This window comes from Oryza glaberrima, chromosome 11 (genome assembly GCF_000147395.1).
Source record: "Oryza glaberrima chromosome 11, OglaRS2, whole genome shotgun sequence".
NCBI classification, from domain to species: Eukaryota; Viridiplantae; Streptophyta; class Magnoliopsida; order Poales; family Poaceae; genus Oryza; species Oryza glaberrima.
The window spans coordinates 7,146,645-7,163,934 of NC_068336.1; the positions used below are offsets into that span (position 1 = coordinate 7,146,645).

A 17,290-nucleotide genomic window follows, 5' to 3' on the forward strand; every position below is an offset into this window, starting at 1 on the left:
AGATAGCTTCAGAAGTCTTGATTTTATAGTATCTATCATGCACTGTCAACATTCAGACAGTTTGCATTTTACATTTAGGTGTACTTAGCTCTATGTTACCCTCAACATTATTATTAAAATTTACTGTCCATACACCCCCAATTTTTCACAAGCACAATTCTACGATAAAACCGTCAAACTATCACTGTGGTTCTATAGGACAAAAAGTTCTCAAAATGAGAAATTTTATGGTACAATATGCTGGTAGCATATACTGCCAGTATAACAATACCATTTTAGGAATATATCATAAAATTAATAATGATAATTTAGTAACTAGAAAAATACCCGTGCGTTGCAACGGGTAAAAACATTTTTGAATCCCTATACATTATACTTCTTTTCCTTGGTTTTAGATCGAAAGACCATTTATTCATTCCTTTTCAGTCCTAGCTTAGTCCGTTACCTCCCTTCGCTTGGTCTGCCTTGGCTCAACCTATAGTGGAGCCGTAGGCCCAACTCGTACAGCCCACTGCCCTCTTCAACCTCCTCTCAACCTACAAGTATAGCTGTAGGCCCAGCTCGTTCAACCCACTGCCCTCTTCAACCTCCTCCGAAGAAAGTCTCGTGCCCGTAAAGCGATCCTCCCATCAAATTCGGTTGAACCTAATTCTCCAAAATTGGTTGGGGGCCTTTATCCACTCGATCTACTCTTTCTGTTTTTAGCAAAACCAGAGCAATCAGCAAAACTCAGGATAAAAACGGGGTGACTGTTAAATGGAGATTAATCCAGTGAATTAAAGCCAAATTACAAGCGAAGACAAGGGGAAAATTGGAGGGGGAATCGATTTATGCAATCAATTAGAGGGGAAAATACGTGGGAAGACAGATCCGCGTAAAACTGAAAAAAATGGTGTAAAAAAGGGTGAAAATACCCCGGAAAAAAGGGTTACAAATAAAAAGGGGGGAAGTTGTAAAAAGGGGATGAAAAAAAAACCAAAAAAAAGGCGACGGAAAAAAAGAAAAAGGGCGACAAAAAAAATAAACGGCGATAAAAAAAAGCGGAAAAATAAGAAAATAGCGAAAAAACGAAACGGACGAAAAAAATTCCGGAAGCCTTGTGTATTTTTTAATTAGGTACTAGCAAAATGTCCGTGCGTTGCACCGGGTAATGATATGGTGACTGAAATTTGATTTGAACTATTTATATGAAGAAAATGAATTGTAATTTAATGAAATATAAAATTTTCTGCAATATTAGTTACTCTCTTTTAAATTATAGCAAAAGTGGTCTTGCGTTGCAACGAAAAGAAAAAACAGATAAAATTGAATTAAAACATATTAAATTCTAATTAAATGAAATACAAATTTTCTGAAATATTTGGGTATTTTTTAAGTAGGTAGGTATATAATTAAATTAATTTATAAGTAAATTAAGTGTAAGAAATAAAATGTTATGGTTGGATTTAACTTATATTAAATTTTCTATATTAATTACACTCATTGAAATTTTCTTGAAATTTACATAGCATAATTGCCAATTTTGATAATACAAATATCATTTCAGCATTTATTAAAATAAAAATCTAAATAAAAATCCTTTTTTCTCTATGGGTCTTTTTCAGCCCATTTTCTTCTTAAGCTCGCAAGAGACCAAAGTCTACTTAATATCCCCATACTCCTCCTCTCACTTAGTGGACCGCCGGCCCATATGCAGCCTAAGTGGTGCGGCCCAAACTCTCGATCGATCTCAGCCGTTCGTTTTGATAGATAGCTCAGATTAGTTTAAAATTGATGAAAACCCTAACTCTAACCCTCCCCCTCACCCTCCCCCCTAGCCGAGCCGAGCCGGCCGCCTCCTCCTTCCCCGCCCCGACACCGCCTCTTCCTCCCTCGCCCCCGATGCCGCCTCTCCCCCTCCCCCCAGCCGGCCGACTCCCCTGCCACTGGTGCCGTCTCTTCCACCACCGGCGTCGTCCCTCCCTTCTCGCCAGCACGGCGCGAGGTGCGGCGGGGTGTGGCGGCGGCGCCGCCTTTCCCACGGCGAGCGGCAGCGGCGACGCTGCCCTTCCCCCACGGCGAGCGGCGGCGGCGCCCTCCCCCCAGCGTGACGCCCTCCCAACACCCCCCCCCCCCCTCTCTCCACTTCCACTTCTCCCCCTTTCTCTCTGTGTGGCCGCGGAGGGAGGGCCGGCGACGCCCTCCCCTCCGCTGATCGGGGGGAGGGGAGGTGCGGCGGCCGCCGATATTTTTATTTTTATTTTTTTTGCAATTTTTTCCATGGCTATTGCTAACCGAATCGGATTGTGTATGGACAAAAAACGAACGAAAATTAGTTGTGACGATCGGAAAAATACGAATATTTATATTAGTTATAGATATAGATTTTGTGCTTTAGTGTCTAACTACCGATGAGTCATCACGTTGAGGTGGTTGGCGGTGGCATGCGTGGACTCGCGGTGGCTCCGTGGCTGTCGGTGCCAAGTGTTATTTCACTGTATGCTTAGAATTTATAGAATTGACACCACCCAATTATAACACAGAAAGATAATTTACCCCTTTTAATTTTGTAATGCAATATATTTAAGTAAGAAAACAAATGAATCAAAACCCCTGGAGCACTTAAACCATAAAATTTCTCAAGATATATTGCAAAACGATAGTTTTGACAACATTGCAGTTTTGCAAATTCCAGTTATTTGTACAACGTTTTTCAATCAAAACCGGTGCACTTTATTTGCAAAGAAAAATTACAGCTTCCACGGCTTATGGATTTTGTTCCTTCCAAAACGGCCCTCTTGATCCAAACATCTTTGAAAGAAGTATTCCTATCTTTTTTACCTGTTGGACTACAAATTTCGAGTGACGACTCTGTGAACCTTGTTGAACAAAGAAACAGAGAGAGAGACAGAGGACCATAACAGCATCATTTTGCACAATCCTCTTATGGGCCAAGCCTACCTTTGGAAAGCCTAATCCACACAAGTAGGACAACTGAACCAGCCCATTAGTGAGGATTAAGTCCAATGTCAACTCTTTATTTTGGATCCATACATGCAGTTTTTCACATTAATCTCTGCAGCTTCCTTTCCTGATTCGTTAATTCCAGTATGAATTACAAATGCATTATGGATACTAGGCAATATATGTGCATTAGGATTGATATTCATTGCACCATCGTTTGGCACATGCTGACTATAAACCATAATGCCTTTTCAGCCAAAAAAAAAAAAACTCTCAGCCCAACTTTTATATACATATTATTAGCGATTTAAAAGCTAATGCTGAAAAATAATCCACCATAAAAAAAATCACCAAATCAACTGCACAATTAAGTTTAAAAATTTTAAATTCTGGCAATGGCTTATATAAGCTGAAGGCAAACAGTAGACCAGACAGTTTGAAGAAGCTGGTTCAGTTCAGAGTTCAGGCCAATGGGGGACAGACAGTTGACCGGAGTGGCATTGCCACACTGTCTGAAGCACATCAACCAGGCCAGAGGAATCCTTTCTTTCCCTAAACAAATCTTTGTCTTGCTGCAAGATCCAACTATCTCATCCACACTACCAGCATATTCCTCCACCCATCAGTATCATTTACCAAAGATTCTCCCTCACAAAACATTTTTTTAAATTGCATAGCTAAGTTTTGGCTCATGGTAACATTGGTGCTGCGTAATGTCTGCTAAAATGCATTTTGGACCATAGGACATATCTGAAATGCTTGGGTTTTTTTTTTTTTGAAAGTAAATTTGGAATGCTTGATTGCACGAATTAGAACTTCAGGGACGGAAGTGAAGCAAATGCGTCGATGACTCATCAAACTACTACTCCCAAATCAGCTATTCTCCCAAACTAAAATGATCAGTACGTCAGTACAAATTCATTTGGTGATTTTTTTTATGGTGGTTTATATTTTTCAGTACGTCAGTACCAAGTAATTCTAGTTAACCATGAGGATGCTGGTTTTGCAATTTTTCATATTGATCTCGGAAAGGCATAGATTAATCCATCCATGATCGATCAAATCCATTCCCCAATCTGTATTATTAATGGATCAAAGAGCACATAATTTGTACAGATTCTCAGTGGCATGAAGCATTCGAGCTTGCATCAGCTGAGCACACGTCGAGGAACGCCAAGAACACGTTCGATCAAGAAGCGGCGATCACGTCGGCGGCGGCGGCGGTGTCGCAGTCGAAGCCGCAGCGGCAGCGCGGGCAGTCGGCGAAGTTGGCGAGCGGGAAGGCGGCGGAGATAGGGCCGACGAAGAACCGGAGGTCGTCGCCGGCGCGGTCGACGCGGCCGATGCCGAGCCACGCGAACAGCACCTTCACGCTCACCCCCTCCAGCGACCGGATCGAGCCTTCCATCGCCACCCCGGCCACGCGCCGCCCGTACCGGAGCAGGTACGCGCCGCCGTCGCCCACGCGGAACTCGCAGTCTCCGCCGCCGTTGCCGTCGCCGGAGAGGCGCACCTCGAAGGAGCCGTCGGGGCGGAGCACGTACGACTCCACGCCCTCCGGGAGGATGCCGCGCGGGAAGCCGTACCGCTCCACCATCTCGTACGCCGTCGGCGTCGCCGTGAGGTTTGTGCTCCCCGGCGACGACGACGACGACGCGAGCGCCGGCGCGGCGGCGGCGAGGAGGAGGAGGAGGGCGGCGGCCGCGGCGAGGAGCTTCTTGGCCATTGTTGCTTTGTTTGTCTTAGCTGGGTGAAGAAATGTGTTGGGTTTAAATGTTTAATGGAGTGTTAATTAGGATAAGTGAGCTAATCTCTTTGGCGTGTTTGCAACCCCTAGTGATAGGCTGTCTAAGAATTTTTTTAAGGGTTGATTGGACTATTGGAATTCTTCGAGCGTGTCAAATTAGTGAATTGGCTGTGGGAAGAAAAAAAATTACACCTTGACTTAATTTAGGCTCGTTTGGTTTGTTCCCTACTCCTTCTATCCGAAAATATAAGGCTTAAGTGCTCAACTACTCATAATGCAAAGACCAAGAAAAAAAATTAATCACCTCTTCAATTAGATCAGATCCACACATACAAGCAATATGATTTAAAGCAAATCAAATTTAAAGGATTGAGAGATGCTAGTTAACATATGTATACATACACACCTTATATTACGAGACATGAGGAAAAATTAGTTGTCCCTTATATCTTACGATGGAGGGAGTAGCAATAAAACTTGCAAAAAAATCAGCACTCTATCACACTCTGCCATACCTTGGGTGTGTTGGGAACTTCATTCTAGTTTCCAAGACCACTACTTCATTTTCCGCGCGCACGTTTTTCAAATGGTTAAACGGTATGTTTTTTAAAAAAATTTATATACGAAATTTGCTTTAAAAAATTAAATTAATCTTTTTTTAAAAAAATAGCTAATATTTAATTAATCACGTGCTAATAAACTGCTCCGTTTTTCGTGCAGGGAGATGGGTTCCTAACCTCCAAGTAACGAACATAGACATGTGACAGTACAAAATTTTGAAACAACATGTGACAGTACAAATTTCACCACGGTGGAGAATCAAACCAATGTTTGTAAATATTATTGGGACTACCTATATATTTTGTCGTTAAATTTTAACTAAGAAATTTGTACATATGAAAATATGGTACAATCACGATGTATTTACGTTATAACTTACATATAATTAATTACAAACTAACTTATAATTGTAAACTAACTATTTCACTGGACCTCATAAACTATTACTCCCTCCGCCCCTAAATATTTGGCGCTGTTGACTTTTTAAGCATGTTTAACCGTTCGTCTTATTCAAAAACTTTTGTGAAATATGTAAAACTATACGTATAGATAAAAGTATATTTAACAATGAATCAAGTTATAGGAAAAGAATTAATAATTACTTAAATTTTTTGAATAAGATGAATGGTCAAACATGTTTAAAAAGTCAACGGCGTCAAATATTTAGAAATGGAGAGAGTATTTGCATCAAAGATGGATGAACGTGTTGTTTTCAACCAAAAAGAGTCTCTATCACCAATTAATTAATATACTGCTTTCAATTATGTCTCTTCACAACGTGATCTTAAATTTTCACCGGAAGTTACTCATTGTTCTTTTCAAAACTTTCCTCGAGAATTATTGAGAGTATGAGATATAAGTAAGGAGATTCCTAATGGGCGCGTGTGCGCTAGCTGCATAACTGGCGCAGCCGCGCACGCCCCCCTCTCGGCCTCTTCTCCTCAAATAACGCTGATTAGTGTTGATGACCGTTAATTAGCGCTAATAATAATTGTTAGTATAAGTTTTTTAAATAATAATACATACATAAAACTTTTAACTCAGATTTAGAAAACTTTCGTCTCGGATTTAAAACTCTCAATCTAGATTTGAAAACTTTCAACCCAAATTTAAAAACTTTCGACTCTAGATTTAAAAACTTTCAACTTGAGATTTGAAACTTTTAATTCCGATTGAAAAATTTTCAAGTCAAAATTTGAAAACTTTCAATTTAAAAGATTTGAAAACTTTGAAATCAAAGATTTGAAAGTTTTCAAATCAAAATTTGAAAACTTTGAAATCAAAGATTTGAAAACACATGCGTTGAAAATTAAAAAAAAATGCGGAAAAAACAATGAAAAATCTGAGAAAATCTAAAAAGAAAAAGAAAATTGCAAAAAAAGAAAAACAAAGGAAGAGATGGGCTACGTGTGGGCATGGGCCGCGTGCAACGCATGGACCAGAAACACGCGCGACTTGCGCCGATGGCGTGTACGCACTAATTAGCAATTTCATATAAGTAACTTAAGGTGTATGCTTGTTAGGAATGTCGATTTATCGAAGGCCTGCAACTAATGGCCTATATAGTTCTCAGCCCATTAGCAGCGATTTTGTTCTTTCCTCCCATTTCCCAAACTTTTTACCCTCTCATTTTCGCATGCACACTTTCCAAACTACTAAACAATACGTTTTTTTGGTAAAACAAATTATGGGAAAGTTTCTTTAAAAATTATATTAATTATTTTTAAATATTTTTACCTAATACCTAATTATTAATGCGCTAATAGATCACCTCATTTTCCATGAGGAGAACATAAGGTTCGAACTCAGCCCTTAGGAGGAGATTTATGTCTCCTGCCGAAATCAGAAGACACTCATTTTTTTATTTTTTTTGGAAAGAAAGAGAACGATTTCTTGTCAGAAATTCTCGTACTGTCGCTCAGTGAATCGCTGCTAACCTGAACAGGTTGTAGAACTGCTACAGTGTCTGACGAAACTGAAGAAAACGGACAGAGCAAGCGACAGGGTTTGTGCTGCAAACTTTCAGCAACGTCTTGGCTTTCTTTTTCCTCTTATTCGGTCAAGGAACTGAAAAGAAACGGATGAAACGCTCAACTGAATTCTGGTGCCTCCGGACTATTTTCAGTGGCGCTCACATCCATGACAAAATAGCAGAAACATGCTGAGTGCAGCTAGCTGCAAGCTGAATACTCAGCATTACACCATCTGCTCTGACATTCCTCTCCCATTTCTGTTACTCCATACATAAAATATAATAACTTTTATCTAGATTCGTAGCTAAAACTTACTATACTTTGGAACAAAGGGAGTACTAGAAATGCAGCGGGGAACATTACAGAGCATCACCTCACACCTCTGCAAGATCTAAACTAATAGCTGTATATCAAACCTTTTTTCTTTAGCTCGCGCAGATGCTCCCACCCCACCATCTGGCTAAACAACACATGCTAAACACCAAACCACCTCGACCAACTAATGCTAAAGGAAAATCATAACCACACTGATTGAACCAAACTTTTGCGATGTCCACCACTAAAGACCACATAATTTAAATGTCTTGTAGCAAATTTCGCCTAGTTTTATCATACAGCCATGGGTCCTCTTCTACGAAGCAATGACTCTTCATTGTAACCTTCTGCCATTGAAGTTCCATCCAAGTTTCTCTCCGAACACTTCACATGCCACTTGCTTTAGCAGTTGCGATCCCTATAGTAGTCATCTTTGCGTTCGCTTCTCCTTGTGCAAAATGGCCCAATAATCAATCCGGTCGCAAATATAGTATAATATCGATTCTGTAGGATCTTTTGGCATTTTATTTCTAAATGAAAGCATGCAGCATTTCAAGTATTCAATATAGACTATTTTTTTTGCCCACTGAATTCCCTATGGATATATGTAAACCATATATATCTATCTATCTATCTATCTATTATATACTAAAAGTCTATAAAACTCCCTATAAACGCTCTCAAGCTGCCACGTGGCTCCCTCAAAACACTCTCATATTGCCACGTGGCACTCTAATAAAATAGAGAAAGCAAGCAGCATTTCAAGTATTCAATATAGACTAATTTTTATGCCCACGGAATTCCCTATATGGATATATGCAAACCATATTAAATACACATATATATAGATCTCTTCTAATTACAGAAGTTGTTGATGGTTTTGCTATTTTTGCATTCCACGAATATATGAGGCTAATCTTTATGCAACCATTTATGAGTAAACAAAAATGCCATCCGTCGACATGAACGCTCTTCTTCTGTGTACTGTTACTAGACAACCAAAAAATAAAAAAAAACATTTTATCCATGCACACAAAATTTTCTCTCCCCATGTATTAAAGTTCTTATAAAACATCACCACCCATTTCCATCATCTCTCTCAAATTATCGCAGCTCTCAACATAACCCATTACAATCTTCTTCTGACAATCCTTAAGGAGGTACCACGACGTATGTATCGTGAATTAATCTCGTTGGTATCTCGCAGTACCTCCCGTGACAGTAACAAAATGACGTAATTGATTACTCTTACTTGAACACATCAAATAAACAACACTGCAACAAATTAATTAAGAGAAATGATGAATCAATCGATCGCCGGCGGCCGTCAGTTGCACTGGGGGCTGACGGCGAGCTGGTCGGCGGCGACGGTGGCGGTGTAGAGGCCGACGTGGAGCTTGATCTGGTCGCCGTCGACGTCGACATCCGAGATGCGGAACCACGCGAACGCCTCCTTCACCTTCACCCCCTCCAGGGAGGTGATGGAGCCGGCGGCGATCTGGCCGGCGACGCGGCTGCTGTAGTGGAGCACGTACTTCTTCGCCGCCCGGAACTCGCAGTCGCCGGCGAGGTACACCTCGAAGGAGGACCCGTCGTCGCCGAGCTTGTACCCCTGCACGCCCTGCGGGAGGATGCCGACGGGGAACCCGAACCTCTGCAGCATGTCGTACGCCGTCGGGTCGGCCGACGGCGACGACGGCGAGGTCGAGTTGTCGGCTGCGCCGGCGATGGATACGAGGAGGGTGGATGCAAATGCCACCATTGCGAGGAGGAAGATGAGTTTCGCCATGTTTGTGCTAAGCTTAGCTTGGAGTATACTACCGAGTGAAGTGTATGACCAAGATGTGTAGGTGAGTGGTGATATACTATATTTATGCCCTTTTATAGATATATCCAAATGATAAATGGTGAGTATATTTTGAATTTGGAGTATGGTAATTGCAGGATGAATCAGCTTCTAAAGATACATATACAATAAATATATTGCAATCATCAGAGATAAGCTAAAGATAAGTACAAGACAGATGAGGCATGCATTTGTTACTGGATATACTACCTGAATTGAAATGTGATACTCCTACGGTATAATTTGCTAATGTATAGTAGGGGTCAGGGTTTTATCTTTGTATCGGTGGTGGCCGAAATAGTACCGTCCGAAATTATATGAATTTTAAAATAAAATTTGATCCAATTTGAACAAAATATTACTAAATTGATGGAAAAAATGAAAAAAATAAAAATTTCGGCCGAAATAATATCATATCGGGGGTCCGATAGAACCGAAATGATCCGAAATTGTGAACCCTGGTAGGGGTTATAGTTTGCAATTTGTTTTGCATATTTGTGCCAGGCGCGCCGGAATCTACAATTTTTTAGGAACATTTTTTTAAACAAATTGAACAATTTTTGACCAAACTAAAAAAAATAAAAAGTTGGAAGTTGGGCAAAATAGCGTCATGCGGGGGGAATTTCAAGAATGACCTCCCTCTCCTTCTTAATTTACCGTTTAAATTTAGATGAGAGATCTCTCCTATATCCTCCTGGTTAAACCTGTTGTAATTCTTCTTTGTATTTATCCTCTTTTAATATAATTCTTTACTGGGGGTTTTCTCTACCGTGTTCTCCATCAAAAATTATGGACCGAAATTGCAAACACTGATATTGGGTTAGCTGCAACATGAGCGAGAAACTGTACCACTATAAAGGACATGTTGAGTAGTTAAGGCTCTGTTTGGATCCAAATCGGATGTTTGGACACAAATTAGAAATAATAAACGTAGACTAATAACAAACCCTGGGATAATTCGTGAGACGAATCTATTGAGCCTAATTAATCCATAATTAGCTTATGTGATGCTACAGTAAATATATGCTAATTATGGTTTAATTAGGCTTAAAAAATTTATCTCGTGAATCAGCTCTCATTTATGCAATTAGTTTTATTATTAGTCAACGTTTTAATACATCCAATTAGTGTTCAAACATCCGATATGACATGGACTAAAATTTAGTCCCTGGATCCAAACACCACCTAAGCCCACTCCGCACACGTGGGTTATCCATGTGGACAAATCATCATTTTTGACAAATATTGTATACAACAGTTGAAACAAGAAATGTTTATAAGTGTATCCATCGAATTTCTACCCCCCCCCCCACTTCCTCGCGCGTCTCTCCTCCCTTTTCTTTTCCTTTTCCAAATTTTTTCAACCATGCCTCCTATATTTTTGTTTCCTTAGCCTCAAAACCTCCTAGCTCGACGATATCCTTAAATGACTTCAAAGCCTTGTAATTAACCCATGCAATCTCCATTGATGTTTAGTGGCCTGGCGGCCGTTGCCCCCAATACCATTAGTCACCAGATCTACTAACTCTGGCCACTTGGTGTATCTAGATTTTAGGGTACATACGGTCCGACTTATAGAAAAATTTATAAAACACCATAAATTTAACTATGCCAATATATACTATACGACTAAAAATATTTAAAGAAGATTACTTCCTCCGTCCTAAAATATAAACATTTTTAGAATAGTACGAAGTCAAACTTACTTTTTTTAATTTTGACTATATATTAATAACAAATATTTTTAAAATATTAATTATGTAAATCTGATGTTACTATATATATTTATCATTAAACGATCTGATTGCTTAGTCATTAGTCACCTGCCAATACGGCTACACCAATCCCTTGCATCTTGCTTGCACGCTAGCTAGCTAGCTGTTGCGCCCACACGTACGTCGGAAAGCCAGTCGCCGCACCCTGCCACCGGGCGGCAGCCGCCGCATCTGCATCCTGCAGTGTCGCTGATGCTGCCCTGACCTAGTGCCCTCGTACCCTAGCCAAGCCAAAGGCCGGCCGGAGAGACGCAGCGTACGTGTGGACGCAGCAGGCGTGCAAGCAAGATGGCAGGCGCCCACACACGCACGGAGTTCGTTGCGGAGAGACGCGAAGGGGATAGACGCAACGACCATCGCTTCGACTTCGCCTCTTTCTTTCTTTTCTTTCTTTTTTTTCTTTTTACTAGAAAAAATACTCGTGCATTGCAATGGGTGAATGTTATTTTAATCTTATTATTGCTGTACAGTTTAATTAAGTCTTATTATTGTTATACAGTTCAGTTAAGGTAAAATTCAATATGAGAATTCGTTTGGATATATATTTTCTATAAAATCATGAATTGCAATTATGAGTTTGATCATCTCAAGTTAGCGTGTTATTTTTTAAAAAAGAGATTTCTTATACGACCCCTATTATATTTCTAAAAACGAATGAATTTAAAACCTGACTCAAATACGGATATGTATTTCTAAAAGCGAACGAACTTAAAAACCAACTTATACACGGATGACGTATCAAAGTACTGACAAAAACATCTTCAATTTTTATTATAGTAGAGATTACAAGTATAACTACCTGAGCCTTGGGCCAAATAATTTTTGGGTGGTCTGGGACCACCCGTTAAATCTGGCCGTTCTATCGACTGTAGTACCATAATCTTTATGGACTAGTATAGTATACCATAATTACCTTCATACATGTTGTTGTATGGGTTAGACAAATTCCTTCCAGGTAGAGCAATATTGTGTTATATCTATTATGATTGGATTCTTTCCCAAGTTGACTCTATTAATGCATTACTCTCGTAGAGTTAACCGCAAAGTGAGTTCCCTTTGGCATTTTCAATTGGAAACCATGCACATCAGTAATTTGAGTAATTTGTTACTGTACCACTAGTAGCCAGCACATCAGCACGAAACTGAAACCCAAACCGTGCCACGTTATAGGGCATATTCAATAGTTAACCCGATGTTGCATTGCATAAGTACAGTTGTCCACGCAACCTGAATTCATGTACAATAGTTACAATAGAAGATGGTTCTCCAAGAATTAATTTATCTATCGAATTTTTATCCCTCCCCCCCCCCCCCTCACCCCCAACCCTACCTCGCCCCCATCTCTCTCATCCCTTGTTTAATTTGTTTTTCCCCTTTTTACCCACCTCCTATCCATAATGGAGCCTCGAAAGCCTCCTCCATTCAATGATTTTCAGTGATGACTCCGAAAAACCAAGCCATTGGTCAAAACCCAACACCTCCAATGTTTGATCTCCAAGCACATCTGTGTATCCCTAAGCCCACACCACCCTCATATATTAGCATCACCCCTCATTCTTCCGACTATCCGTCACCCTGAGCCCTTGTTCATCAAATTCCCCCACCCACTGTCACTATATCCACTATATCTTGACCATCGACTACTTTTGACGGCATTGTTAAGGTTACAGGTCGCCATCCACCGTGAATAATTGGTAATCAGGGATTGATTTTCCAATGTATGATCTTTATTATTGTGTGTTGTCTTTTGATTCCTCCATCGCTAAGGGAAAGAGTTAAATCTTCTCTCTCTCTCTCTCTCTCTCTTACACACACACAGCATATCATGTTCCAGTATACTAATTACCTTTATGCATGTCCTTACATGGTTAGATAAACTCCATCCAAAATATTCAATGGTATGTATATGAGGTTTTCTCCCATCCTCATATACCTCCTCATACTTAAAATATCTCTCTCCATAAATAGATGTACTAAAACTAATCTTGCAGGTTTGAATAGGACTGGAAACTCATCCTTGCCTATGTTCCTCACTTTTTTTTTGGTTTTTCCGAGGTATAGGTATATATACTACTAGTTGATACCCCACGCTTTGTTGCGGAATATATGAATAAATATATGTTATACATTATGTTTAAATAATGTGAAAATAATGTGGGGATCTATAATGATTTAACATTGTTTGCATGTTGAGTTCTAAAAATATAACAAAATTGTAAATGATATGTCATGTTTGTATGATATTTAAAATACTCTAGATACTAATTTCTAGTGAATAATGATGTTGCATACCTGTATTTGATTTAAAATAATCCAGATAATAATTATTGCTGGTGGGTAATGATGTGGCACACTTACATGTTGAGTTTTAGAAGTTAGTGGGTTTTAACTTTATAGTAAAATAAGATTCAATAGGTATATACCTAGTGTATATCTCTTGAAGTTATATATATACTTAAGAGGTATATACCTCTCATTGGAGGAGGTATCTATCGTACGTGATCGTTCCAGTGTTTTCCTTCCCTCTCCGGGCACAGTGCAAGACTGCTCTATTGGGCAAAGAGAGTTTTTTTTAAGGGAAAACAGCACGAGACTGTGCCTTTTCATTGAATATAGAGGGAGAAAAATACAACCCCTAGTGATAAAAAAGGAAAAATTTAATATAGCTATACACTATACAAGAAGCGGTAGGAGCTCTCGCAGCCTCTTAGCGCCCACTAGCATCCAAAGCCTAGCCTCTTCTTTGATTTTGGCAAGCGGGTATGTAGTTGTGGACTCCTTGTGCTCGAAGATCCGTTGGTTCCTTTCCTTCCAAATTTCCCACACGACGAGGAGGATGAGGGTGCGCAGTCCCTTCTTAGGCACCTCTGCCATGTTTGCCAGATTTTCCAACCATTCCAGGACCGACTGAGTAGCTGCCCAGTGGCCGGGTTCGAGAAGTTGGCTACCCACCCAGCTGGCTATAGAGGTCCATATCCTTTTTGAGTATCGACATTCAGCAACAAGGTGTAGAGCCGTTTCATCATCTCTTTTGCAAAAAGGACAGCATATGTTATTCTGCCAGCCCCTGGTCGTGAGTCTGTCAAAGGTCCACACTCTGTTTTGGATAATAAGCCAAGCATGAAGCTTGCATTTCCCAGGTGCCCAGACCTTCCAGATCAGCGAGTCGAAGGTTGTGCTGGAACCCCCAAAACATTGCGCTTGATAAGCTGAGGATGCCGAGTAGTGTCTGTCACTGGTGAACTTCCAACCGATCTGATCGGGCTGTTCGTCACTCAGATGCACGTTGCGGGCCGCAATCCACAAGGCCACAAGCTGATCAATGAGCTCAAGCGTGATTGGCGGGATCGCTTCTAGGTCCAGGTCTCCAACCCATGAGTCGTTCTCCTTTCCCTGGCGTAAGGATTTTCCTTTTCTCTTAGAGATTGCGTAGGCAAGTGGCATGGCGTCTTTTGGCCTACGTCCATCAGCCCAAGGCGAGTCCCAGAAGCGAGCTGTGTTTCCATTGCTGATCGGTAGATTTGTTGCCGCTGCGAAGAGGGTCTTGTCAATTTCATCAGAAGGCATCTCGAGGCCCACCCAAGGCTTGCTCGGCTCTTTCCATTCATGCCATAGCCAGCGCAGCCGAAATGCCCTTGTGAATTTCTCCAAGCTCAGTATGCTGAGGCCTCCCTATCTGGTTGGCATGCACGTCCTTACCCAGTTTAATTACTTTACATTTTCCACCCGTGATGTCCCCCGTGCCAGCCCAAAGGAAGCGCCGCCGTTGTTATTTATCCAGTTGCTCCAAGGCGCTCGGCAAAGAGAGTTTTCACCCCCACTAACTTTCTGCGAGCAACGATCTCTTTGCCATGAAATTGAGATGATGCATCATGTGTATGTGTTAGTGGTACTTAAGAAATGTTGTAGTATACAAGTAAATTTCCTATTCTTTGCTCATTACATTACCTTAAACTTTTGTACTTAGTGGGCCCTCCAACAGTTACTTCCAGGGATGGAGGGCTCAAAGGTGTTGGTTCTTTAGTTCAACCAGTACCTTTCTCTGACTGCCTCAAAGCTACCAGTTCTATTGTGGGCCCCACGTCAACTACTCCGATGAGACGGAAATGAAAGGTGCTGGATTTTAAGTTCAAAACCAGCACCTTTCTCTAACAGGGTAAATCTGTGCCAGTTCTATTTAAAAAACCGGCACCTATTTGAGGAGAAATGTGCCGGTTTGTGGTAATGTCTCTCCCGCGGGCAAGCACGTGGGCCGGAAAAGTAATATAGGTGACGGTTATACCATTTTCGGTACTTATAGTATTGATCTGTCATCTGTATGTTCGTTTTTTATAGTGGGAACATGCAATTCAATACGGTAGTACGTTGAACCATATGTCTCAAGTTTAAATTCTGATTGGCACAAATAAAAAATAATAAGCCCACATCTATTTCATGTTTGAGATCTGAGGTAGGGTCCATAATTTAAGCGAGTTTTCCCTCTTTTTTTTACACTATATATCAAATCGGTAGCTTTTTGACCAATAATAATATTAACCATATCTCTATCACTATATATTCATATTTTGAAGTATTTTCATATGATGCTAATTTCTATTCATTCAAAACATAACATGAAATAAATTAATAATCAAAATATATCATTGAAAACAGTGAAAAAAATAGGGCTTATATTTTGAGACGAAGGGAGTATACGTTAATTGCATAACAATCGCCGGCGATGGTGGCCAACTTTCTAGGTACATCTATGGCCACGGGCCTCTCATCCTCTGCATTGGATTGGATGGACTTTAATGCGATCCAAAGCTGAGGATGTGAGGCCCGTGGCCCGTTGGTCAAATTTCTGTAATTTTGTTGATTAAATTCATTTTTTGTTTGAAAATTTCGTTTGAAATTTCACAACGCTGGCCGCAGGCGATTCTACATTTTCATTTTTCTTCAAGTATATTTGTTTTTTAGTTACTGCACATCTGAACAGTTGAACACGATAGTTTTGTAGGTGGGATGACATATATAGTGTAATAATTCAAACTTGCAATCACAAGAATAACAGAACATCACAGAATCAATCGATGGCATTCAAATTAACCTGTAAATTGCTTAATTAGTTCCAGGCTTCCAGCTAAACTATTTCAAAAAACCTAACAGCAGTAATAAACTACTAGTAAACTTTAATATATAATTAAGCAGCGAGCTAGCATCCAGAGCAACACTGAATTGCAATATGCATCACGAGCTAGCTGGTGAAGCCGCCGCCGCCGACACCGCCGCCGCGCCGCCGTCGCCGACGTCGGCGATCACTGGCAGCTGGGGCTGGTCTGGAATCCGTCGGCGGGCGACGACTTGGAGATGGCGCCGGCGTGGAACGTGACGTCGCCGCCGTCGGCCTCGACGTCGTGGATGCCGACCCAGACGATGGCGATCTTGACGCTGACGCCGTCGAGGCCGTCGATGGAGCCGGCGCGCACGTTGCCGTAGATGTTGCTCCGGTACCGGAGCTTGTACCCCTGGACGTCGACGACGCAGTCGCCGGGGAGGGTCACCTGGAACGACCCGTCGCCGGCGTCCAGCGTGTACCCCTGCGCGCCCGCCGGCAGGATCCCGGCGGGAACCCGTACTTCCCCAGCATCTCGTACACCGTCGGCTCCGCCGCCGCCGTCGTGTTCGCCGACGCGTTCGCCGCTCGGCCGCCGGCGATGATGCCACTGCTGCCGAGGGCAGCCACCGACGACGACGTCGTGTTCGCTAAGCTGGTGACGGTGACACGGGAGGCCGTGGCGGTGGCGGCGGCGGCGAGGAGGAGATGGTGGTTGATGCTGGCCATGGCTTGGAGCTTGATTAATATGGAAAAATGGAATCGAAGAAAGAATGGCTAATGGCTGGCTAATTGTATTTCTTACAAGTACAAGTTAACCTAATAATGTGTATGTGTATATATATAGCTTCATGGTGTCATGAATTATAAGGTAATTTAGAGCCGCAGATAATCATTCTAGAGTACAAAATCAAAGAGAGAGAGGGCACCTTAATTATAATCAATTATGTATGGAAGTTAACAGATACAACATGGTAATTGTAGTTAATTACTATTTGAAATTAATTATTACATAAGAGAGTATCCACAATTCCA

The 17,290-nt window shown here is 41.3% G+C and overlaps 3 protein-coding genes across 3 annotated transcripts; all 3 read right to left on the reverse strand.

Moving 5' to 3' along the window:
- Positions 1-3,969: 3,969 nt before the first annotated feature.
- Positions 3,970-4,693, reverse strand: LOC127755363 (uncharacterized). The gene has a single exon (XM_052281019.1). The coding sequence runs from the start codon at positions 4,667-4,669 to the stop codon at positions 4,133-4,135; it is 537 nt and encodes a 178-aa protein (XP_052136979.1). The 5' UTR covers positions 4,670-4,693; the 3' UTR covers positions 3,970-4,132.
- A 3,818-nt stretch (positions 4,694-8,511) lies between these two features.
- LOC127755130 (uncharacterized) lies at positions 8,512-9,404 on the reverse strand. The gene has a single exon (XM_052280769.1). It carries the CDS (start codon positions 9,326-9,328, stop codon positions 8,867-8,869), a length of 462 nt encoding a protein of 153 aa, XP_052136729.1. The 5' UTR covers positions 9,329-9,404; the 3' UTR covers positions 8,512-8,866.
- A 4,429-nt stretch (positions 9,405-13,833) lies between these two features.
- On the reverse strand, positions 13,834-14,727 carry LOC127755647 (uncharacterized). The gene has a single exon (XM_052281342.1). The coding sequence runs from the start codon at positions 14,725-14,727 to the stop codon at positions 13,834-13,836; it is 894 nt and encodes a 297-aa protein (XP_052137302.1).
- Between the last annotated feature and the right edge of the window lie 2,563 nt (positions 14,728-17,290).